Below are 25,000 nucleotides of genomic sequence, written 5' to 3' on the forward strand. Positions count from 1 at the left end.
CAATTTTGGTTTTTAACAATGAGTGAACAATCAAAATAGCATAGTGCCAATCACGATACACCTGACAGTCATCATCATCATCAGCTAAGATTTATCCCAACTTATCAAGGTTGGCTACAAGAATCATTTTCCGCAACTCCGAGCTTTTGAATGTCATATTGTTTGGATTTATATTGGATGTCATGGCAGAAGTTTGAAGCTGGCTGCCAACCTCACACAACCCTCCTTTATCCAGGCCGGTGAATGGCAATGAGAGCAAAAAATTCCCACAGGCATGATGTAAGACTATTACATAGGTTGATTGCAATGAAGCACTACCTAATAGTCTATTAGGTAGGTTGATTACAAACAATGAGTTTTTGTTCGAGGGTAAAATACAAAATATATCCTGGTAGGAACATTTACAGCAAAGACAATCACCCTGCTCTTACAATTTTATTTATTTATTTTTAATTTTTTTGTAAAGTGTAACATTGCAAAGAATAAAAAAAAAAAAACTTCTATTTGCCAAAGTTTCTAACATTAAGGTTTGCTTGCTAAAAGATAAAATAAATGGAAAAAAGGATTCAGTGATGCACATTTGAAAAAGATGTCCCTGCCATAATATTTTCGTATCCTATACCAAACATGGGTTCTTAGTGTATGCTAATGTGTGGTATTCAGTAGAAAGCATTTGCAAGCTTTTCTCTTTTCCAATTGAGTTTTTGACTCAATGCAATGAGAGATTAAGACTAAAGAAAAAATTACTGGATGAAATTGAGTTGACTCTCTAATCCAATCAAGTCAAGACAATCAGGTCAAGTTCCAGGTCCACTCTGATGAGCTCTATGGCCATAAAATTCCATATGGGGTCCAAACTCTTTTTTTTTTTTTTTTTTCATGGACAATTCCTCTAAAATTTTCTAAACCAGCCAGTGAGTGATGAGTTCAACCAAGAGGTGGTCTACTAAATGGGACAGTCCTAAACCATTGCCAAAGTGCACCCATCATGGATTTGTATGGTTGACACTGTTTCTGTAAATGGTACAGATGGACACTGGACACATGCTAGAGCCCGAAGGCATCACAAAAACAAAAAGAACCAATTGCACATTGCCACACAGCCCACAACTCCGCAAGAAAAGAAGCACAGAAGCATAGAACCTGGACCTTGATGCTTTTATCAGATTGTATCAATGAATATTACCACTGAAATGAACTAAGAAACACATGGGGATGCCTTACACCACCGCAATGCGCTAATAAATACATGAAAAATCACTTCGAGATGACCTTCATGAACCGGTTCAGAGAAGAAAACATGCCCGCTGCTCTCGCAAACAAGGAAGGCCCCTTCTCTGATTTGTCAGCCACATCTCCAAATATAATCTGCAAAACAAGAGAGAACAAGAACCCGTAAATACATACTGATACAATCAAGCGTTTAGTGGTCCAACTCATTATAATATATAGTTCATTAATATGGAAAAATTCCTTCTCTTTCATCATCAAGCACAGGTAGGTGACTTCTTCTAGTTCCATGCCACTGTGGAGTAGGGATGGTGGAACAAAACCCTGTGTTATTTCTCATGACAGGGATTGGTCTTTGAAGTCGTCTTCATCTGTTTCTAGTAGGATGTAGGGTGACGAAGTTTTGCTGTAGTGGAAGGTAAATGGTGGTGTCTAGCATTGGCATTTACGTGTGAGGAAACCATGACATGATCCACATGCATCCATAGCAACAGAATCCTCAATGCATATAAATGCACAACAAAGGATATTTGGCAGATTCTAGAGAACTTGTCATTTCTTCAGATATACTCAGTTTTGCACTTGCTAATTGCAACAATTATCATGTCGCAATTAGCATAAATTTATTATGAATATTGCAACCAGACTTCAAGGTCTTATCAATGCATTTCTATTAACCAATCAACAATTACCATGAAATCTGGGGTACAAGACGTGGGGGTTGAGGCTGTCAACAGGTACCCAAGGGACAGACCCAACCTGAGTTAAACAGGACAGTGTCCAATTTTCAGACCCATTCAAAAATCGGGTCAGGTTTGAATCCACTACCTTAGACCTGTACCACCCACCTACCTATGCGCGCACGCACCCACCCACCTGCCCACGCCCACGCACACGCAGACACACAGGCACATATATGTGTATGTACATGTATGTGTTTGTGTGTCTATAGATACATGCGTATACACTAATTAATCTAAGTAATATCTATTATATAATATCATAACTTAACAGAACCTCAACCGAACCCGACCCAAAGCTAGAACCCTAAGACCTAATGCAGACCCGAAGATGATCAGATTTGGGTCAAATACCCCGAATGTGGTACCTGGACACCAACCCGACAGGAACCAACCCCAACCACCTTAGGTAGATCCAGGTATAGATAGACCAACACCTGACCTGAACCCAACTTGTCGACAGCCCTAATAAGACCATTTGGACCAGAGTGAATTTTCTCATTCTACTATTCTAGATCTAGCTTTTGAAGTATTGTCTTCTGTTTGGAGTCTCATTTGGTTTGTTTCCCTTTTGTGTGGATGGCTCCTAGCTTTTTAGTTTTCATAAATACAAACCTGTTCAGAAAAAGAAAAGCGAATTTTATCAGATATGCTGATTTCATAGTAGCAATGATGCTGGTGATTGAGCAGTGGGACTTCTTCCATCAACCATACAAGCTCAGTTCTTATTTTCAATTCTTTGATTTTTTATGATTGGGGGATGATCATAGTCAACTACATTGCACCCTACATTACAGTGTAAATGAGATTTTGGGCATGGCAAGTCCAAGGCATCTACCTGAACTGCCATGAAGTCATGAACCACCCAACCAAATCACCTACCAGATAATCTTAACCATCCAAACAATCTGTTTTTGTTAAAACTGTCCACTTTCTGAAACACTGCTGTGATGGTTCTGAACATCAGATGTTTCTTAAGAGACACAAACAGTCCACGATGGGGTTTTTATATCGTGGATCTTATCGGATGGACTATCTTGTTTCATGATTAGACCTCTTGTATCCCGATGATCCCTTTTTGAAAAGCCTTTGGTAAGATGGTTACAGTCATCCCATAATTGTGGGTTGGACCAGATATACTTAGTCTATATTGATTTCAGATTGTCCATGTGTCCAATACAACTAATTGGCATCATAATACGGCGAGCTAATTGCAAAGGATCATTTTCCATGATAAACCATGTAACTGTTTCTTTACAATTGCCTCCAAAACCTACCCATCTGATCATCCTCAACACGGAATATAGTGATCTCTCAAGTAGGGAGAACTCGAATGAAGATGACAGAACGAGTGAAGAAATCAATAGCGGCAACTAACCTCAATATCTTCGGCATCAGGACGGCTAGGTTGTTCTTTGGCTAGCAAATATCGATTTGGCCTGTCTTTATCATCGTAGAACACCTTCCACAATCTAGAAGATCAGAGAACCGAGGATTAGCCGCAAAAGCCTTGTCATGGTGTCACTGAAAGAAGAAACCAAGGATGTTTGACTTTTGGGAAGAAAACAGGCATGGATTTCTTCTTACCCAGGATAACATCTGAAAACTGCACCAGCTGGCAATGGTCTCATTGAATAAACCACTGTGAAAGTGCTGCATGGTACATTACATGAAAATATTTAGTACCCGATCCATCTAAACATGCCTATCAAGATTACCTGATGGTCCAACTTATAACACAACTACCATATATGGTAAAAACAAGGATGATATGACTTCATAGACATTATATGGTGTAAAATGTCAACACAAAAGTACTTCAATCAAGCTAACTATTATTCAAATAGAAGTGGTTCAACAGGGAATATATCAGGAGATACTGACTTTCCTGCTTTCATTTTAAGCTCATTCAAGACCACATGCACCAGATTCAAGGATTTATATAAGCTGATCATATCCAACTGAGTCCTATGACAATGGTTGACATTTCATTCAAGATGACATATGCTTTCCTCCATCTCACTTGCTCTACACAAACAAGTTCGTGAGATATGCTTGTAGATGGATTCTTTATAATCTATTTCCAACTGGTAGTGAACCAAACAAATTAAAAAGAACCAACTCTATCCAAATGAACCGCCGTCATGTACAAGTAGTTACAAACCTGACCCATGAATGGAACATGTAGACAAACCACATAACTTCTGTATAACATACTTTTTCATCACCATTAGTCAGTACACCATACCCCTGTTACCATATCTTTAGTTAATAAAGACAAAATGTTCAAGTGCAACTTGCATCTAAGTTCAGTGGTCGATGTTTACTTTCAGGTTGACAAATTCTATGATAGTGGTATAGAGATGGAACACGTGTAAAATGACTAATTGTTGTGTATGTCTGAAATACAAGTGCCTTATAGTATTCTACAGCAAACACAGTGGCACATGAAGAAGCTTTAAACCTCCTCTTTTGCACCAGCAGTGTCCACCAAATCCAGCTTCCGCATGATTCTATGCCGTGATTTACTTCCACGTATGCAGGAAACCTTGGCATGGGATCATTCAACCGCCCACCCCCCCCCCCACAAAAAAAAAAAAAAAAAGGAAAGAAAAAAAGAAATATGAAATATGAAAATAAAATAAAAGAAAAAAGGAAACAGAGAAAGAAATCTTGGTGTGGGTTGGTCAAACCTACCAAAAGACATGGCAGATGATTAAAGGATGCTTTATTAATTCCTCTCCCATAAATATTATTATTATTATTTTGAAAAGTGGTAGCCGCAGCAGTTGGTTGTTGTTGTTACACAGCTAATAAATCCATACTTATATTCATTCAGTTTCAACCTTCAACAACACATTTGTAAGCAACCATAGCTGTTTGATACGGGTCTTTCATGTAAGAACGAATAAATTACCTCTGTTATGTGCCTTTCCTTAGTAACTACAAGAAAGAAGGCCATTTTGTAACAAATGAGCTTCCTCAATAGCTAAGTTGCAATTTCAAGTGTAAGCAGGAAACTGATAGTAAAAGCAGCCATTGCTACATAATTCAAACCAATTCACAGTTAACATACGTGAAGCACAATAAGCATGGAGAACAAACAGTAAATGAAAGAGACAAGTACCGTAAAATGAATCATAAAAGTAGGCAGGAATGGGTAATAAATGTAATTGTCCACGTAAGTTTTTTACGACAACTCACGAGTATTTGAATGTCAACCGAATCACTTTGGCATCAACAAAGATGAAAGAATGCAAAAGAACAGGAAAGTCAAAAAGAGATTTACCTTAAAAAGAATTTACGCAACTTCCGGACATTGAAGCCAACTCCTACATCTTCACTGATAAGACGTGGGTTCCACATGATGAGTGGCCTGGGCTAATAACATAAGAATCACAAAGATAGTATAAGGAAAAACATCCTTCCGTGAAAGCTTTGCGAGACAAATTTTATGGATTTGCCTTGTCTAAAAATATGAAGTTCTAGATTCGCTAAACTATATGGACTTTCTTCTTCTCTTTCCTGATGGGAAATCTTTCTCAAAACATGGAGTGTAAATCAAACCCATGTTTGAATTGAAACTGGGATGGTCTCCTTGCTCGATCCTGATCCCCGCAATCTATAGCCAAAAAGCCGGTTATTATCGCTCTCAGACCTGAGGCTAAGACGAGTGAGCCCAAGACCAAGGCGGTGCTTTGGTGGGTCGTCCGAGATCCTTTCGCGCGCGCAACGACCGTTGCTTGCTGGCTTCAACTTCTTCTTCTTCTTCTTCTTCTTTTGATTTGCTAAACTTTATGGACATATCAAGCAACTCTTCTGAAATACTGCTCGTTCGTCGACTACAACACACTTAAAAGATACGATAGATTTCTGGGGAGAATAAATTTCTCGCTTGGTTAAGAAAACAAATCAACATTTCCTCCTCCCTTCTTAACAAAATTTTGTTTATTGATTTTTTTTTTTTTAAAGCAAAACTGTACACTCAAAACTTTTTTTAACGTACTTTACACTCAACCTTGCTTCTAGGAAATAAAGAAAATAGCGTAATTGTGTACAAAACTACGAATCAACTTTTTTTTTTTTCTTTTTCTTTTTTTCTTTTTCTAGAAAAAAAATTTCTGGCAAAGCAAGATTACCGGATCATCTGACAGAAGAGACGCAATTCGTTCAACATATTCTAGCATCTGATAATCAGGAACTACCATGACCACTATCTCATCTTCATTCTCAACAGTCTTTCGGTCGCTTAAACTGCAGCAAGATAAGAGAAAAGTCGACATCAAAGAATAAAATTTACCCCTAGGTACACAAATAAGAGAGGGAACAAAATATTAGAAAAGCACCAACTATGGAAAAATAATTTATACGAAACAAAATGGTGATAGACCTCCCAAGGAAAAGAGGAAGCAAGTTAACAACTTTGCATCAAAAGCCAAGACCAAGCAAGACATCTCTCACAGAAACATAAGATTCCTTTGAATTCACAAATGCACTTCAAAACGCAATGAAAAAATATGTAATCCATGAGAAAACTACAGTGGTTTGGTCATACACCATGGAAAATAACATATTGGTGCCTCGATATGATTCTCAACTTGAACAACACAATAACCGGGAAGCTATAGCACAAAGACTGATACATATGAATATGTTGTGATCCTAAAAGAAGATAACATCAGCAGACTGAGTATAGGATCATAAAGGTTCGAACATTTTGAGATCCATGGTAAGAAAATTAGGAAAATAACCGTGAGTACTGGTCCCATCATCTAGCATGAGTCGGTAATGGTTCAGATTCTGCATAGAGTGAATCTTAGCATGCATTCATAGTTATAAAATTATATAGTACTGTAGCAAACTGGGTTACGAAGAGAGGACAGTACAAAATCATCATAGCCTTGTTCCAACTATTTCTAGCCAGCTTTACAAATCCAGCTTAGTCAGTCATATTCCTAAGGCCTATCCTCAATCAGTGAACAGGTCTTCATATCTCTTCTCCTCGCCTGGATCCATCCAAGTCCTTTTATGTCTTCCTCTCATCCTCTTTTCAGTGCAACCCTAATCCATGTTTCCATCCTTACTAGAGCCATCTCCTCTCTTTCTGGCATATGAATGAACCATATCAATCTGCACTCCATTTTTTATTTTTTTATTTTGTTGGAACAACTAGTAGGCTGCTTTAAATGACCTCATTATTAATACTATCCTTCCTAGTCATCCCACACACCCATTTCAACATCCTCCTCTCTGTAACAAAATCTCTATGCCAAATGTGTAATTAGAAAGTGATTGGTCACTAAACTTTTTCTTTTTTTCCTTTTCTTTTCTTTCCTTTCCTTTTTTTTTTTTTTTTTGGAAAGGTAGTCTCGGAACCCATCTCAATGACATGCATTGAGGAATGGAACAAAGAAAGTTATAAAATGAGAAAGTGATAGCCATCGAACATGATTTAACCCTTGTATCATTGAGAATATTTTTGAAGGAGTTGATATCTTTCAGGCTTAGAAATAGAAAGAAATTAACTGATAACTTTAAATCAGAACAAGCTAATATGAATTTCCTTTTTTCAATGCAACTAATTTTTATTAGAATGGAAAAAGCTATTCATACACTCATCAACAATCTTATAATAAAACAAAATTTTACTATAAGCTAATATGAACTTCATATACTCATCGGCAACATAAAATAGAAAAGATCCTATCCAAGTGAAGAATGCTTAATTCCATGAAAGAAGGTGAGATTATCAGGAACCAAATTATTGGACAACTAAATGACTGATTACCTGGAAAATCCAAAAGTTGCATCTTTCCACCGATATTTCAATAGTGCAGCTGCTCCAGCATCAGGGAATATGGCTCTCACTCTCTATGAATGGAACCGGTCTAGTTAGTGTTTAGCATTCTAAGTTCATAAATAAAGTTGCACCAAACCTAGTATATAATGTTTTTTACATGTTGGGGCAACCCAATTATCAAGTCAATGAGATCTTGATGCTTGAATCGCAAAGAAATGGACAAGAGTAAACTCACAAGAATATTTGAGTAGAGAGGAAGAAATAACTTTCTTGATATCACGCTTCTCTTACAATACTTAAGAAAACTCACAACTCAGAAAATGTAGAATTGCCAACCTCCTACACCACCACCCCTTTTATAGACCCTAAAGACAATCCCTATGAATCTTGAATGAAAATTCCCCAACTATTAGATTGATTTCAAGTCAATCAATAATTTATTTAAGATAATAAAAATCCCATCAACAAAGATTTGGCCTAAAATAACAAAAAAAAATCTACTAAATACCCTAAAATCTTTAATCATATCTTCCACATCAGAACGCTATCTTTCAAAAATGGCAAATGAGATCTTGGACATTTAACCCACAAATTTTGCAACAAATAGCCCAAAATCAGAACGTGTTGGGCCCTATGGTAGGCCATGGGCTTATATCACATGTATTGTTGCATAGTTGTGAAAAGATGCCAACTTGATCAATCAAAACATAAGATAGACTTACAGAAGCCAAGTTTTCCCAAAAACAAAGAAGAATATGAAAAGTACTTATAAAACAATAGAACTAATGCTACCAGAAATAAATAAAGAACTTCCACAGTCAGTTGTTATGATGCAGGACATGGAAATTAAACATGATATTTAAAAAAAAAAAAAAAAATTAGGCTTAAGATCATACTAAATTAGAAACAATCAGACAAAATTCCACATCCCACATAAAGTCAAACACTCAATCAAGGGGAATCTATGCAGGTCTAGGCTTACACATGTTAGGGCTGGATCAATAAAAATTATAGACCAAACAATACTCAAAGGAGAGTAAATTCATCCACACAAGCATAGAAATATTTTTCCAATCCAAGGGATTCACGGATTTTAATTCGGGGAACCCTAGGGTTTAAAAAGGGCATAGAAATAAAGATTTAAGACAATCTAGGGTTAGGGTTAGGGAAATCAGGTGAGAGAGGAGCGAAAAAGAGGAAAGAGAGAACCTGGAACCGATTCTGCACGTGTGGACAGCTAACCCGCCTGACGCACATGCGCTGGTGGTGGCCTGCACGTGTGTGGGGCCCACAAATCAGAAAAAGGGCAGCTTGGCCCTGGTCGGCCAGGGGTGGGCCACCTTCCCTCCAAGTTTCAGGCTAAATGGATGATCGATTTGATCACGGTGATCTGCCGAAGTTTCAGCCCTCCTATTGGACCAGATTCCGAAATTCTGCTGTAGGGGGAGAATCGCTGCGAAAGGATGATGGATTTGATGATTGGTTGGTCGTAGGAGATGGTGGATATTGATTGTGGGAGATGGGGGCGACTCGGGATGGGTGTGGCTTAGCACCACGGTATTTAGCCCTTCGAAGAAGGGAAGGTTTCACACCCAATTGGATTTCCACAACTCAGAGAATTAGAGAAGCAGGAAAACGCAGAATTTTATTCATAATATTCATTGAAAAAAAAAAACCTACAAGGGGTGTCTATTTATAATAAAACCCTATACCCCAAAACTCATGCCATGTGCGCAACCTATTATTTAGAGATGAAGTAACCACAAATAACAACTAATCAAAGCAATCTAAACCGTCCATGATATTCCTAATAACAAAAATAACCAAAACTCAAAGCACTAGATCGTTTATAATAGTCAGCCACGATCATGAGAACCCATGGTGGGATTTACATGACGATCGGGTCCACTCCAAGGGACCAAAACGCAGTCCTCTAGCTAGGAGGTCCTCCCTGGACGTCGTCATCGAACTAGATTGACGGTGGGGCATTCCTCCTCCTTGCGTGCATGCGTAGGGGGCGTGTGTGTGCGCATGATGTCCCTATCAACTCTCCCCAGCTGCGAAGATTTTGCTACTGATGAAACAAAACTCCTGAACCGCTCCAAGATGTCAGGATCAAATTTCTGAAGCTCCTCCTCAGTGAGCCACGTACTGTCTGAAGCTGGGCGCGACTTCCAATTGACCAGGAACAATTGAAATCTGTCGTCCATCGTTGATACTATCTGATGGTTCAGGATATCCTCTATCTCCTCTCTGGGTGTGGGATGGGTAGGTATGGGAGGTAGATGCTGAGAAAATGGGTCGGGAAGGGTAGGTATAGGAGGTAGAAGCTGAGAAAATGGGTTGAGACGGGTAGGTATGGGAGGTAGAGGCTAGGAAAATGGGTAGGGAAGGGTACGTATGGGATGTAGTAGCTGAGAAGATGGGTCAGAACGGGTAGGTATGGGAGGTAGAGGCTGGAAAAATTGGTCGAGAAGGGTAAGTATGAGACGTAGAGGTTGGGAAGATGGGTCGGGAAATGGCTATGGATCAAGGGAAAAGTCTGGGGAATCAGGGTAGTTAGGCGAAAGGCTGGACAATACATCAGTGGCCCCTTGAAATGCAACCAGATCCTCCACATTGAATATGGAACTAATTCCCATGGAGGGTGAAAGATCTACCACATACACGTTGAGACCGTTTCATTTTATAATTTTGAATGGTCCAGCACTACTCGCGTGTATTTTACGAACAACTCCCTGAGGATACTGCTCTAGCCTGATGCGGACCATCACAGAGTCCCTTTCATTGAGTTCCTTGAAACGATTATGTTGGTCTGCAGAACGTGTGTAATGTTCATTACTAGTAGTAATCTTTTGCCTGATTTCTTGATGCAATGAGTGAATGTGATGCGCAAAAGACTCTGCAAACTCTGATGACCTATGGGATAGAGACATAGGGATGAGATCAATAGGTTTCCTAGGTTTATAACCAATAACGACTTCAAAAGGACTTAGACCTGTGGACCCATGGACAGAACCATTAAATGCAAACTCGACTATAGGTAGTACGGTGTCCCACGTCTTGGTGTGCTGTATATCCCTCGTAGGGGGAAACTCATCCGGTAGATCATCAGGAAAGTTATCACGAAACTCATCCACTACCGGAATGGCCTTAGTGGCTAACGCTACACTAGCCTCTAGTGCACTCTCTCTAGCTACAAGGTCGTACATGTCGTACTACTAAAAAATGTGGTCCATGTCTGCCAACCAATCTTGAAAAACTTTCGGGTCTAAGTGGCCATCAAACGGTGGGGCATCTACTTTAACTTCTTTGCGAAGTTGCGCATCAGGGTCATATTGGTCTTAATGTCCCTCACGGGGTGGGTGCATGGGTGTGCGCTCATAACCGATTCTTTGGCCACCTCCATTCCTTAGTCTATCCTCCTAACCACCCGCCTGAGATTGGGCATCTTCCCCAATGGTGGGGTTTGCCCTGGCGGAGGTTTCTAGTTGGGGAATGTGCACATCAAGTTGTTCAAAGCGTTGGTCCATACATTGTTCCAAGCACCTACCCAAAGACTCAAACTGTTGGGTTAGCTTGTTCATTAACTCTTGCAATTGCTCCATGTTTAGTGTAGGGTGCAAGCCAAAACCATGACCCGTATGTGTGGGCATACAACTACTAACTCAGCTTAAGGACCTTCTAAAACGACTATATGCGCCTAGATGAGACTAAATACTCTTATAGGACTCTATATGAGGAAAACGACACAATACTACTCAATTTCCAACAACGTATCTGCCCAAAGAATCTGTCAGTAGAAAATCCAGCAAAGGGATATGGGGATTTTCTGATAGCAGAAAATTAGCAGCTTATTTCAGGAATTATGGACCTCTAAACAGTTCTATATGATGAGACTTAATGCATAATGGACAAAAATAAACTAAACCCTAAACATGCAATGCATTCCCCTATAAAAAAAACCTAAGCTCTAATACTAAATTTGATGTAGGCCATGGAAATTAAACATGATATGCAAAAATAATAATAATAATAATAATCAGGATTAAGATCATACTAAATTAGAAACAATCAGACAAAATTCCACATCCCACATAAAGTCAAGCACTCAATCAAGGGGAATCTATGCGGGTCCAGGCCTACACATGTTAGGGATGGATCAATAAAAATTATAGACCAAACAATACTCAAAGGAGAGTAAATTCATCCACACAAGCACAGAAATATTTTTCCAATCCAAGGGATTCACGGAGTTTAATTCGGGGAACCCTAGGGTTTAAAAAGTGCATGGAAATAGGGATTTAAGACAATCTAGGGTAAGGGTTAGGGAAATCAGGTGAGAGAGGAGCGAAAGAGAGAACCTGGAACCGATTCCGCATGTGTAGACAGCTAACCTGCCTGACGCACATGTGCTGGTGGTGGCCTGCACATGTGTGGGGCCCACAAATCAGAAAAAGGCCAGCTTGGCCTTGGTTGGCCAGGGGTGGGCCACCTTCCCTCCAAGTTTCAGGCCAAATGGATGTTCGATTTGATCATGGTGCTCCGCCGAAGTTTCAGCCCTCCTACTAGACCAGATTCTGAAATTCTGCCGTAGGGGGAGAATCGCTATGAAAGGTGATGGATTTGATGATTGGTTGGTCGTAGGAGATGGTGGATATTGATTGTGGGAGAGGGGCGACTCGGGATGGGTGTGGCTTGGCACCACGGTATTTAGCCCTTCGAAGAAGGGAGGGTTTCGCACCCAATTGGATTTCCATAACTCAGAGAATTAGAGAAGTAGGAAAACGCAGAATTTTATTCATAATATTCATTAAAAAAAAAACCTACAAGGGGTGTTTATTTATAATAAAATCCTATACCCCAAAAGTCGTGCCATGTGCACAACCTATTACTTAGAGATGAAGTAACAACAAATAACAACTAATCAAAGCAATCTAAACTGTCCATGATGTTCCTAATAACAAAAATAACCAAAACTCAAAGTACTAGATCGTTTAGAATAGTGAGCCACAATCATGAGAACCCATGGTGGGATTCATATGACGATCGGGTCCACTCCAAGGGACCAAAACGCAGTCATCCAGCTAGGAGGTCCTCCCTAGATGTCGTCATTGATCCAGATCGACAGTGGGGCCCTCCTCGTTGCGTACGTGCGTAGGGGGGGGCGTGTGTCTGCGCATGATGTCCCCATCATGCTAGAAGGGGGAAAAAAACTACGCAACCTAGAAACCAAGATAAGTATAGACACAATATGATATTGGTAAAGGAAACTTTTTGGACACTTTTAGGATATGGTTTCATTACCTCCTATTGAATTACTTGAATTACGTTCCATACTTTCAAACTCATAAAAACTTTCTCAATTTGTCAACAAAACAATGGAAAGGGAATGCTATAAAGATTCTCTTCACAATGATTATAAATATTAAATGATTTCATTAAATTTATCATCCCAAGAAAAGTAGAAAACATTTTTTTTTAATAAAACTAAAATATTAATAGCATTGGGTATATTCTTTCAAATAGAAATCCATTGGTTAAAACCATGGTATTGGAGAAAAGTGTGAAGAAAGAGGGAAAAGGGAAAAGGGAAAAGGGAAAAGGGAAGGAAGAAAAGAAAGGGAGGTTGTGAGAGAGAGATGTCTCCTACATGCCTAAAGCTTTTATTTGTATTAACAACCTAATCAATCTAAGGTATACCACAAGAGTCTAGAAGATAAGGGACACATTCTTTACACTCTCTTGAGTTGGAACAGAGATATCACTCACGCCTAGCGCACTAATGTACAATGAAATATGAAGAACTTGACACGTTTAGGGGTGTCAACGAGCTAGGTCAAGGCTGGGCGAGCTTTGCCCGAGCCTAGCCCGTATTCTTCATAGTATGCCCAAACCTAGAGAGAGAGAGCCACATGGAAGTAAAATAAAGGTATCTGAGTTCCATTTTCTATTTTCATGGCCGGTTTTGATCTCACATGAGGACATTGTGTCTCTATTTGAGAACGGAAAATTCAAGAGATGGTTATTCCTTGAAATAGGGTTAGCAGGGCTCTCCAGAGGTTTGCAGTTCTTTGCTTCAGTTTTCTAAATGAAGCCCAAAAAGCGATTGTTTCTTGCCTTTCCAACTAACCAAGTTTCCTCCCACAAAGGTGCAATAGACACTTTTAGACCCGTTGTTATTTGAAGATCCTACTCAATCTGCAGCATGGTAGCCACTCAAATTTACATTGCCTTGATTGGATTATAAAACGTTATTTCCAAGAGCATATTTAAGTTGCGAAGAATTCGATTGACTGCCTCTAGATGATGAGAGCATTGGACATGCATGAACTAACTTGTATCACTGACAATGTATGCAATGTATGGCCGAGTTATAGTCAAATAAATGAGCTTCAACTACTTATTCTAGAGATGACAATGCACATCAATAGGAGTGTTAAATGGCCTGGCAGCCAACATGGCTGCAGCACTGGGGAGATCCAAGACATTACATGAAATAAATACGCCATGCTTAGACCTTACAACTATGATCCTAAAAACTACTTTAAAGGCCCCAAATCTTTGATATGAAAGACTCCATCTGGGAAGGATTTGGCATCTTCAATCTTTGCATAATTGCTCCTTGAGTGAACATTGTCATCCGCATATATGATCAAAATAGTAGTAGATCCTCAACTATTTTTATAAACATAGAACAATCAAACTTGCTCCTTATAAAAAACCAATATGACAGGAAGTAGTAAATTTGTCGAACCAGATCCAGTAAGATTGTTTCAACCCATAGATGGCCTTCTTTAACCTGCATACTTTCTCAATTGTCCCTTGAGTCTCAAATCTAGGCAAAAGAGCCACATAAACTTCTTCTTGCAAATCTCCATTGAGAAATGCACTCTTTACATCCAACTGGTGTAAGGGCCATTTATAGTTGTCAACAACTGCGAGGAGAACTCGAATAGAATTCAACTTGGTACCAGGAGCAAACATCTCCTGATAATCTATGCCATATTGTTGATCGAACTTTATATCACTTTACTGATCCATCTGGTTTATGTTTCTCGGTGAACATCCATTTACAGTGCACTACATGCCACCCTTCTGTCAACTCTACTAGATCCCAAATTCCTTATTTCTCTTAGGTTGCCATCTCCTCTATCATGGTGGTTTTCCATTGAGATTCAGCCAAGGCTAGAAGGCATTGAAATAGAGGAAATGAAAAAGATGCAGGCAAGAAAGGAAGGAGAAAGGAATCGTACCATATAACAAGGATGAGGGCGACATTCATATCCTTCGGTGGATGAGGAATGGTTTTAATTTTCGGATTTTCCTTGGCCTAATTCATTATACTTTTGCGCAAGTCAAGTCATAAGGATGCAAACACTCCTTTACAACAAACCCGAACATGTCAACGATGACGTCCTCATGATTGTAATTACTAATGGGCAGTCGAATCGAAAGTTGATAAACTTCGATCGATTATAATGTGCTTTGAGGCGATATAAAGTTTAAAGGTTAACATTGGTAAAAGCAAATTGTTGCGGGTGGGTCTTTTTAAGGTTGAGGTTGAAGGTTTTGCATCTCACTTTGGATGTAGGATGGGTTCTTTTCCATCTTCATACCTTGGTCTTCCCTTATGTATGGGCAAGCCAGCCAAGCATTTATGGGACAAAGCGATAGAACGGTTCAAAAGAAAATTGTCATCGTGGAAGGGTAGGTATCTTTCTTTGGGTGGTAGGCTACCATTAATTAAGTCAGCAATGTCAAATCTTCCGATGCATTTTATGTCCACCTTCAAATGTCCAAAGTCAGTAGTGGTTAAACTAGAGAACATTAGGCAAGATTTCATGTGGCAAGGAGCAGAAGAAAAACATAAGTTTCATCTATTAAAGTGCGCGTGGGGGGGGGGGGGGGGGGGGGGGGGGGGGAAGGGGACATTGTTGGGAAAATGGGTTTGGATGTTTGGATTTGAAGATGGTAGTCTTTGGAGAAAAGTGTTGGGTAGAAAGTATGGGGTTGAGGAAGGAGGTAGATGGACAAAATCTTCTCCTTTGTATGGGGCTCATCTCTTTGGCAATCGGTGAATTTCAGTAAGGTGTAGGAAGGGTGGGTTTTTCATTAGGTGATGGTAAGAAGACCCAATTTTGGGAGGATTTTTTATTGGGGGATCAAAAGCTTAATGTTGTGTTTCCTCAATTAGCAAGCATTGCCTTAGAGTCAAATATTCCAATTGATCATTGTTATTTTATACTTGGAGAGGAAATTGTTCGAGTGCCTCCTTGTAGAAGAAATTTAAAAGACAGAGGTGGAAGAGTTGGTCAGGTTTCTAGATATGCTTTCAAATTGCCTACTGTCTATTTTAGAGCCAAATTGAATAGTGTGGATACAAGTCTGGAAGATTCTCAATGAAATCTTTTTATATGATGGTTGGTGGGGGCAATCGGCAGCATTCCGAGGGTCATGCGTCCTATGTTTGGTGCTATGGAGTTCCTTCAAAGTTCTCAAGAGTCATGATTGATAACTTACATAAGCTGACCATGATTATTCCAAATATGTGCCTATTATGTTATCATCATGATTGATAATTTACATAAGCTGACCATGATTATTGCTTGGTTGGTGGGAAGGAATAAAGTTCTCACGAGTCGAGCCGAGTCAAGTATTGCCCAGCTTGTGCTTGGCTCGGGTCGGCCTTCAAGCTCGGAACAGCAGCTCGTGCTCGGCTCGTTCGAGTTCAAGCCGAGTTCGAGCAGAGTTTTCGAGTCGAGTTTGAGTTCGAGCTTTGAAAACTCAAACCACCACAATCTAGCAAAAGAATGAGAACGCACCGATCCATTCGGTTCTTGAGTATCCCTTTCCTGATCCAATCATATGTCAGAAGTTTCTCTAAGGCAGCCCATTTGAGAGCTTCTTCATCGTCCTCATCACGAGATGATTGTGAAAAGACTTCTACACTGGTGTTCCTCCACAATCCAGATCCATTCCAACTCCGACGCAAACTTGTGACTCTGTACATGTTGGTGTTATCCATTGGATCTATCCAAGTACAAAGGTTCTTGAGTTGAACTAAATGTCTAGTGCTTGAGAAAACCAAAAAGCTAGATGGGTTCTCACTCACAAACAAAACCCACCAAAACAAAGAAGATTCTTCAAGTCTCAATGCAAGAAATACGAAATCTCAACTTGTATGGATCGAAGAACAAGGAAAATGAAGAATTTTCTTTTCTTAGAACTCTCTTCTTTTCCATTTTCCTTTCTCCTGAGGGAGAGCGGCAGGAGGAGGAGATTGGACTGACAGAGAGGGCAGAAGAGAGGGAGGAAATAGGGAGAGAGGGTTAGGGTTGGGCGCCGGGCGCGATAGCTTTGAAAAGGGGGTAGGGTTTTTTGTTTTGGAAGGGTATATATACCCTGTACCGAGTCGAATCCGAGTCAAGCCAAGTTTGAGTAGTATTCGAGTTGAGCCGAGTCAAGCTGGGTCAAGCTCGTGCTCAGCTCGAACTCATTTCGAGCACCAAAAATCAGCTCGAGCTTTTTCGAGCTGAGTCGAGCGAGTTACCGAGCTTTTGCTGCTCGTGTACAGCTCTACTCACGAGTCATGATTGATAATTTACATAAGCTGACCATGATTATTCCAAATATGTGAATTGGCCGATCATTTGTTTATCCATTGTCCTTTTGCTACAGAGATTTGGGAGGGTTTCTTCAATCTGTTTGGATTTTCATGGGTTGTTCCAAGTTTGATAAACCTGTTCTTTTTAGCTTGGCATAGTGGGGGTAAAGGCAAAGTTGGGAAGCGAGTAAAGCTGAGTATGCTAGCAGGGCTATGGAGCATTTGGTTAGAACAAAACAATTGTTGCTTCAAAAACCGAATGGGTCAACTCTTGGAAGTTTTTAATAGGACGAAATTGAATGTAATGGAATGGGCACAAGCAGCTAATGTGCTAGTTTTTTTTATCAGTTTCGTGTCTCATGGTCGGAGTTGTAATGGGTCTATCAAGTGTAATTTTATTTTTCCTGTTTTTGTATTCTTTGGCTTCGGCCCTTTTTCTAATAAAATGATCATTGTTTCAAAAAAAAAAAAAAAGGTCACAATGACTTCTTCAGTTTCCACATCAAAAAATAGGTCCTTTGCTGATATTCAAATCTTCATCATGCTTGCTAAGAATTGTATGGGATGTGCAGACAGCAAAGGGATTGGATGCTGCCACCTGAACTTAGACATCTGTAAATGGTACATGATAACATTGTAGGCTGTCGGAGTTGTGCCCAACAGCACCAAAGCACCGAGCTTCAAGTCATACGATACGCAAGGCAGTATCATCAGCGTGACTCCAAAGAAATCAATTTTCCATAATTCCATCAAGTATATGCAAGATGTTTGAAGAGAGGTTAGACTTGAATGTGTAACAGGGTAAGCTGGAATGATACAATAGCCGTCAGTGGGGCACAATGCCGTATGGATGGCTGGTGAAAATGACAGAGTGATTTGTGAGAGGAATGAAAAGACATGATAGGTATCTAGACCAACCATGCTGGGTGTGATGCAGTTTAACACCAATTGATGTAGGCCCACCTGAAATGACTCCTTGACACATGCAGTGCAGCATTCACGCCAGCGAAAATAGCAAATGGGATAAGCAACCTTGTTGTCTTACAAGCGACTCAGGCTTGGTTGAGGTAGGATCTATGAGTGGTTCATTAAGGATTTATACACAACCCAAATACGAAAGGTCTATGAATGGTTCAGCGAGGATTCATCAAATTCCTTCAGCACACATGCTGGAAAATCAAGCAAGACGAACTCAAGCTTAAAGAAGAGAAATCAAATAATCAACTATGTTGGCATATTTTGCAGATTATGTGTATTTAGTGAATCTTTCTTACAGTGAAAGAAATCCTAAGTAATCCTAACCATCCATCACTTCTCATCCTAACCATCTATTTCAATCACCTATTAGAGAAAGGCCACAATATCCCTTAATCTTGTCACAAACATACATGCCTTTGCTAAAACTTCCAACAATTCACTCAAACGGCATTGGAATCCCATGATCTTACATAATCTTGGGATTTCAAATGAGTAATTTTGCATCGTTCCGACATTTTTTTTATACCCAAAAAATGGGTAGCAAGATAAGTGATGGAAATATTAATGGAGACCTAATGGAATTGAATCTTAATGTGGTGTGGATTTATAAGTGATGGAAATACTAATGGAGACATGAACACAATCTTGGTAACTAAAAGCTAGGATTTCAAAGGAAAGTATGCTGAGTGGGAAGTCACTCAATAAGAGGAATCTTCATGTGGGACCCGCAATGGTGGCTGAATTTTCATGTGATAACAATCATGGTCCTCCAGTGTCAAAGATGAGAACCTGTACATGATCCCTCGAAATTTGGGCCGTTGAGGGTCATGATCATGGGCTATTTAGCGGTCAGCGGTGGAGAACAATTTGGCAAATATGCAGAATGCATTGTGGGTGTACCTTATACAGATGTCAGACTCATTCTTGGACTGTGAGATAAATTTTCAAAACTGAAAACAGAAATTTGCTATGACAATGTTCAAGTTCAACCTTTTTTTTTTTTTTTTTAACACACGCACACACACTCCACACACTCACGCTGGTGGAATTTCACCACCTATGGATACTCGAACCCTTGACCAGGTGTTCAAGTTCAACCTTTGAAGTACATGCATCCAAAACAATTTGATGCTGCAATCTTCACGAAACAAAGAGTCAAAGAGCGCTGTACTAGACTGATACAAGCATATTGCAGAAAACTCAGTCTCATAACACACACACACACACACAGAGAGAGAGAGAGAGAGAGAGAGAGAGAGAGAGAGAGAGAGAGATGCAAAAGATGAAGAAAATAAGTCACAAACTGGTCAAGGGTTAGTCGCGTTCAGAATGGGAAGAGCTATAAATGACAACATATATGAAACAAAAACCAAAATGTCTAGTGCTGTGTCCATGATCAAGAAGATCTTGTTGTAGTGTGGGATCAAAGGGAGGTTCTAGTTGAGTTCTAGTGCTGGAAAGAGGAGCTCCCGTGGAAGTGTTGATTGCGAGTAAAAAAAAGAATTGGAGCACTAATGCAGGGGGATTTTCACACCGGGCTCAAGTGGGGTAGCCTGTGTGAAGCGGGGGCACACTCAGGGTGGGTGGCCCATGTGAGGTGGTACCTATGTGAAGTGGGGCCCACGGGAGGGAGATAAAGGGATTGATTTGTCACATTCTATCAGTTCAAGCTTTTAGATCAAGTGGTTAGTTGTCCCGCGTCAAAAGTGTATCAGAGCGGGAGGTTTCGTGTTCAAGACTCCTCACCGGAGGTGATTAATGCAGGGGCATTTTCATACTGGGCTCGAGTGGAGTGGCCTGTTTGAAGCGGGAGCACACTCGGGGTGGGCAGCCCATGTGAGGTAGGACTCATGTGAAGTGGGGCGGGTTTAGCCGAGGGCCCAACCTGGGCTATGAGATAAAAGGGATTGATTCGCCACGCTCTATCAGTTTGGACTTTTAGAGCAAGTGGTTAGTTGTCCTGCGTCAATACATTTGAAAGAAGAATTACCGGAGAATGAGGACTGGAACAGCAAAGAGGGAGAATTTCCTGACGATGTCTATGAGCATGTCTACCAGTCACAATTTTTCCTAAGGTAGATTAACCTAAGACTTGTTGTACCTAAGTCATATCCCTGACACTCATCCAACTAAGCTTGCTTGACCCAAAGAGTGATATTTGGACTAGGAGTGCATGAACCTTGGTGTTCAAACAAGTTAAATCATCCTATAGGTAAATTAACAAAAGCGGCTCACCAAGGAGAGAGAAAGAAATTGATCCGTAGAGGTTTTCTAGCCCCACAACACCTTTATACCCAGCACACAAGTAAACCTAGGAAGGGTGTGGGACATCTGAGAGGTGCATAAGCTGAATCTAACTCCCATACTTAAAAGATCAAGACAATCATCCAGCAGGTCACATCATGTGCATTAACTGCAGACTGTTAGCACACAAACTTCTTGTTGGCACATCTTCTGCATGTGAGCCTGTGGGGCTTTCATAATTCATGACCCTAAATAGTAAAAAATAAATAAATAAAAGGAGCATAGAGAATCCCTTCCTCCTAACCTGAAATCCTGTTTCTTCTTGAAGCGACTCCAAGAAAATCCTTGACAATTCCCAGAGCTCACCTTGGGCACCTTCATCATCAAGAAACTGCAACTGTGGGATTAAAAGTTCTACCTGCACATAAACAATAATGAATGTAGAGTCCCCTTAATGGTGCTGAAATTAATAAAATGGGATGATGGAACTTAGAAAGATCTCGACAAATAAAAAGATGGGGCCATGAGAAACCCAAATGAAGAACAATTGATAGGTCAACATTGATTCATGTCACCAAAAATACAGATGTGTCCTTCAATCCATCAATCAGCTTCAGCAAATCATTTGCTCATGGATATGAAAACACACTACACAATATTATGCCAGATCATGCATTAACTACAAACTTACTATAGCTCTCATTCCACCTGAGGATACAAACATAGCACTTGCACGACTTGATTGCAGGACTGCACCCTCCAAGTCAGAAGGTAAGTCACTGAAATATAAAGAATCCATCATCTGCTGTTCCATTTGACAGGAAATTTATCTAAGACAGAAGTAACACAACCATATCAAACACTATTGAATCAGAATAAGCTATGTCATTGAGATAGAAAGGACTTCCGAGCATTTTCAGAATGGTATCTCAACCCATTTATGCAGAAACAGCTAACAAGGTTAAACACTGAACAACTACTATGAAAATTTGCACTTTACAAGTAAATTACCAACAAAAGGAAAGATTTCCATGAGTTTCAACAGCCCATGCTATTGCACATCAAGCAATAAGACTTTCCTGATTACCGAAAACATCCAATGTGAAAAGTATGAATTGGACAATTTGAATGCATTGTTTTGAAACTAATATATAGGCATCTACCAAGAGACCACTGAGAACATTATGGTTGTGTTGGATGCAAAAAGTGACTTGGATTGAGTACGTTCAGTTTAATCAAGAGAAATGACGAGATTTAATGATCCTTCCAAGTATCATAAGGAAGAAATCCTCAACTGGAATTGTTTCTTTTTACTCCAACTTGAAAGCAAGCATTTGCAACTAGGACTTAGGAGCCACACCCTCAATATGAATGTTGAGGTAACTACAATTTGGTTATTTCAACTTTACTAACTAGTGCAATTCAATTCATCATGCTTCTGAAGGAAAAGCAACATGAGGTGAAGAGCCAATTGTCTCTCCATAGATAAGGGCATGCTTGAAGTTACTATATTTGCACTGAGCAGATTGGCAGCTGGCCTAGATAGTCATTGTGCGTGTTTCTTCTAATCCATGTGCCTCTGCATACGTAGTTGCAGGAGATCCTCACCATTCATCTGTTGGGCCCTACTGTCAAAGAATCAAAACTCATCAAGACCGAATTAAGTCAGTTCCATTGGAGAATGTAAGAAGCTGTCACATGTAGATACATCTGTGTTCTACTGTACTGGCAGTTGTACACATCTATCCATAAAATACAGTCTTTGGCATCCAAAATGAGAATGCCATACTGAAGCATGCTTTAGGCACCGATTGTAAAAGGGCACATGTGGAAATTGCGCCTTCTAATCAGCTACATCTTTAATTCTTGCCAATTCTGCTCAATTCAAATATAGTAACTTCTAGGTGCAACCTTATTGAAGTTCTACGAACAGCAGTCCACATCATGAATGGTGCAATGTGTAATTTGAATGGCATGGTATTCAAAAACAGTTATGCTGCAGCCGTAACAGTCATTATGTAACAGTAAGGTGGTGTCCGTCATGTAGTATGGGGCTGTAATGCCTGATTTGAAGAAATGGGTCATAACGGTCCAAAATGGGCTCATAACGGTCCGATATGGGCCCACAACAGGCCGACATGGAGCCATAACATTTTTTCCTTTAAAAGAAATCAACCATTGCAGGGCCATAACGGCCGCTATGGCCACCGTTACCATTATTGAATACATTGGTAAATGTTGATCAGGCTTATTTATCTAGTGGACCACAATCGGATGGTTCATAACCCCAAAAATCTTGCCTGGACATTACTAACCATTTGATCATTGTGAGTGCTGTCGGGTTAACATCCAGAGCTCATGTTTTGTGCAACTTTGAGTTAACATCCCACTTGCAGTCAGTTATACGATAGCCTGATTGCATTTATGTTTGTGCTAAAAACCAGCCAAGCAAATCCATTGTTGCAATCACTGTACGTAAATGCTATGTACATGGTAATTGGTAACAATCTTATGGTGGGCACATCACAGAATGAACCTCATGAAATGTGTGCCATAGTAGCATTCCTTATCCAAAAACCCAAGGCCGACACGTGTATAATTACCTTCTTATATTACACATGAGTAACTGAAATGAGAAATCACATTTTCTACACGAGAAATCGAAACAAAAACATAAAAATGAAAATATGTGTTCATAGAAGTACAATGGTCAGGATGGAACATAACAGACCAATGGTCCAGATTACTGAACCATAGGCCCCACTGGTCAAGACCCTCATCTACTATGTGGGGTTTTGATAGGATGGTGCACATCGTAGCTAGCATAGACCATGGCTTTTAAATGCTAGATTATGCTCAAAGTTTGATTTTGGCACAGCATGCATAATAACTGTCCTGGTTCATTGTTACTTGGCAAGTTTAGTGCACTGAAGGGCAATATAAATAGTTTAAAAGCCAGGCTATATGCTAACAAGGAACACATGCATTCACATGCATTATAGCAAGCATACAACCCTAGCTTATTTAGGGTTAAGTTGCACTTAGAGGTTGTTTGGATTTCGGCAAAGTTGTGTTGCGACAAGGAGCTGAAGCAACCCTACATGTCCATTGTTTGTCGGCCCCCTCGTGCACAAAAGCCAATGCAGTTTTGGACAAGTAATCATGGATATGACTGCTAGACCATGGATTGGCTATCTTTGGTGAGAGGTGGAACTATTGGCCAATAACACTATGGTTTCGGTGCACATGAGGATCATAGTTATTCATACACATGCATGACATGTTCTAATGTGTTGTGTGTGCGATTGTGCAAGTTCAAGCATCCCAAATATGCAAATGTGCCACCACCAATCTTCACGCACCAAAAATGTGGCACATGTCAATGTGCACGTGCATGTGTAAATGCGCCACCAACTAGGGGTACAACTGGGGCAAGTTTGGTCGGGTTGAGGGTGAACCCAAGCCCAACCCAACCTCAAGAGGACCCAACCTGCATCCTGACCTGACCTGAATTCCAACCTGAGGTGCCCAGAATTCCTCTATACTCGACTCAACCCAGCCCAACCTGACCCAAATACACTTGATTATTCCCGACCCAACCCAAACTTATTCAAATCAAATCCAACCTGATTTCAAACTAGTTTAGCATCTTCCAACCCTAACCCAACTCGAGGATGATGACAAACTGACCCAATCTCCGGTTGGGTCAATTGGGTTCAAGTTGAAAGAATCCAAGTTCCCCACTTATGCCACAATCTATCCAGTCCATGTTCCAGGGTGTTTGCAATGGGACAGAACAACTAGTCAGCAACAGCATGTCCATGATCAGCTAGACCTGACAGCATGCCATGGATTGCTAGTCACTATGAAACTTTGCCCAAATCCAAAAAGGCCCTTAAAGGGCGATTCTGACACAGAACATATCAATTTTCCAGATTAACCGCTGCCTGAAGCATCAGAATCCCACTTTAATTGTGACTCAACAGGTTAAAAGCTAGGTTATCTACTACCTACGATGCACACAAGTGGGCCAGAGTGAAACCCGCGTGCACCGTGCAAAGCAGTGGCTCCTATCCTGTAATTGCTTGATTTTGAAATGGGTAAGAAATCAAGAAACCTGTCTTCTTCTTCTTCTACTTCTTCTTCAATTGGGGATTTTTGGGAAGTTTCTTCCAAAGATGAAAAGGCGCCCTCATCTACGGCCCCTTCGAATTTCTCCCACTTGGCATGGGTGCGTAGGTTAGCGCGAACGCCACGTAATCCGAAGCCGTGGGGCCCACGAAGGAGGATGGAAGGAGAGAGAGAAGAGGAAGAAGGGGGAAAGCGCGGGAAGGGATTGGGGTTGGCCGTTGAGGGACAAAAGGCCGGGAGGGAAGCCATTGCCTTAACTTCCGTTATCAT

At 40.3% G+C, this 25,000-nt stretch overlaps 1 protein-coding gene across 1 annotated transcript; it reads right to left on the minus strand.

Moving 5' to 3' along the window:
* Nucleotides 1–1,131: 1,131 nt before the first annotated feature.
* Nucleotides 1,132–25,000, minus strand: LOC131253900 (uncharacterized). The gene is made up of 9 exons (XM_058255015.1): nt 24,717–25,000; nt 21,291–21,378; nt 20,904–21,017; nt 7,759–7,841; nt 6,110–6,224; nt 5,260–5,351; nt 3,558–3,623; nt 3,349–3,442; nt 1,132–1,368 (listed from the first exon to the last, which is right to left on the minus strand). The coding sequence occupies exons 1-9, from the start codon at nt 24,998–25,000 to the stop codon at nt 1,258–1,260; spliced, it is 1,047 nt and encodes a 348-aa protein (XP_058110998.1). The 3' UTR covers nt 1,132–1,257.

Source organism: Magnolia sinica, chromosome 1, assembly GCF_029962835.1.
Source record: "Magnolia sinica isolate HGM2019 chromosome 1, MsV1, whole genome shotgun sequence".
Taxonomy (NCBI): domain Eukaryota; kingdom Viridiplantae; phylum Streptophyta; class Magnoliopsida; order Magnoliales; family Magnoliaceae; genus Magnolia; species Magnolia sinica.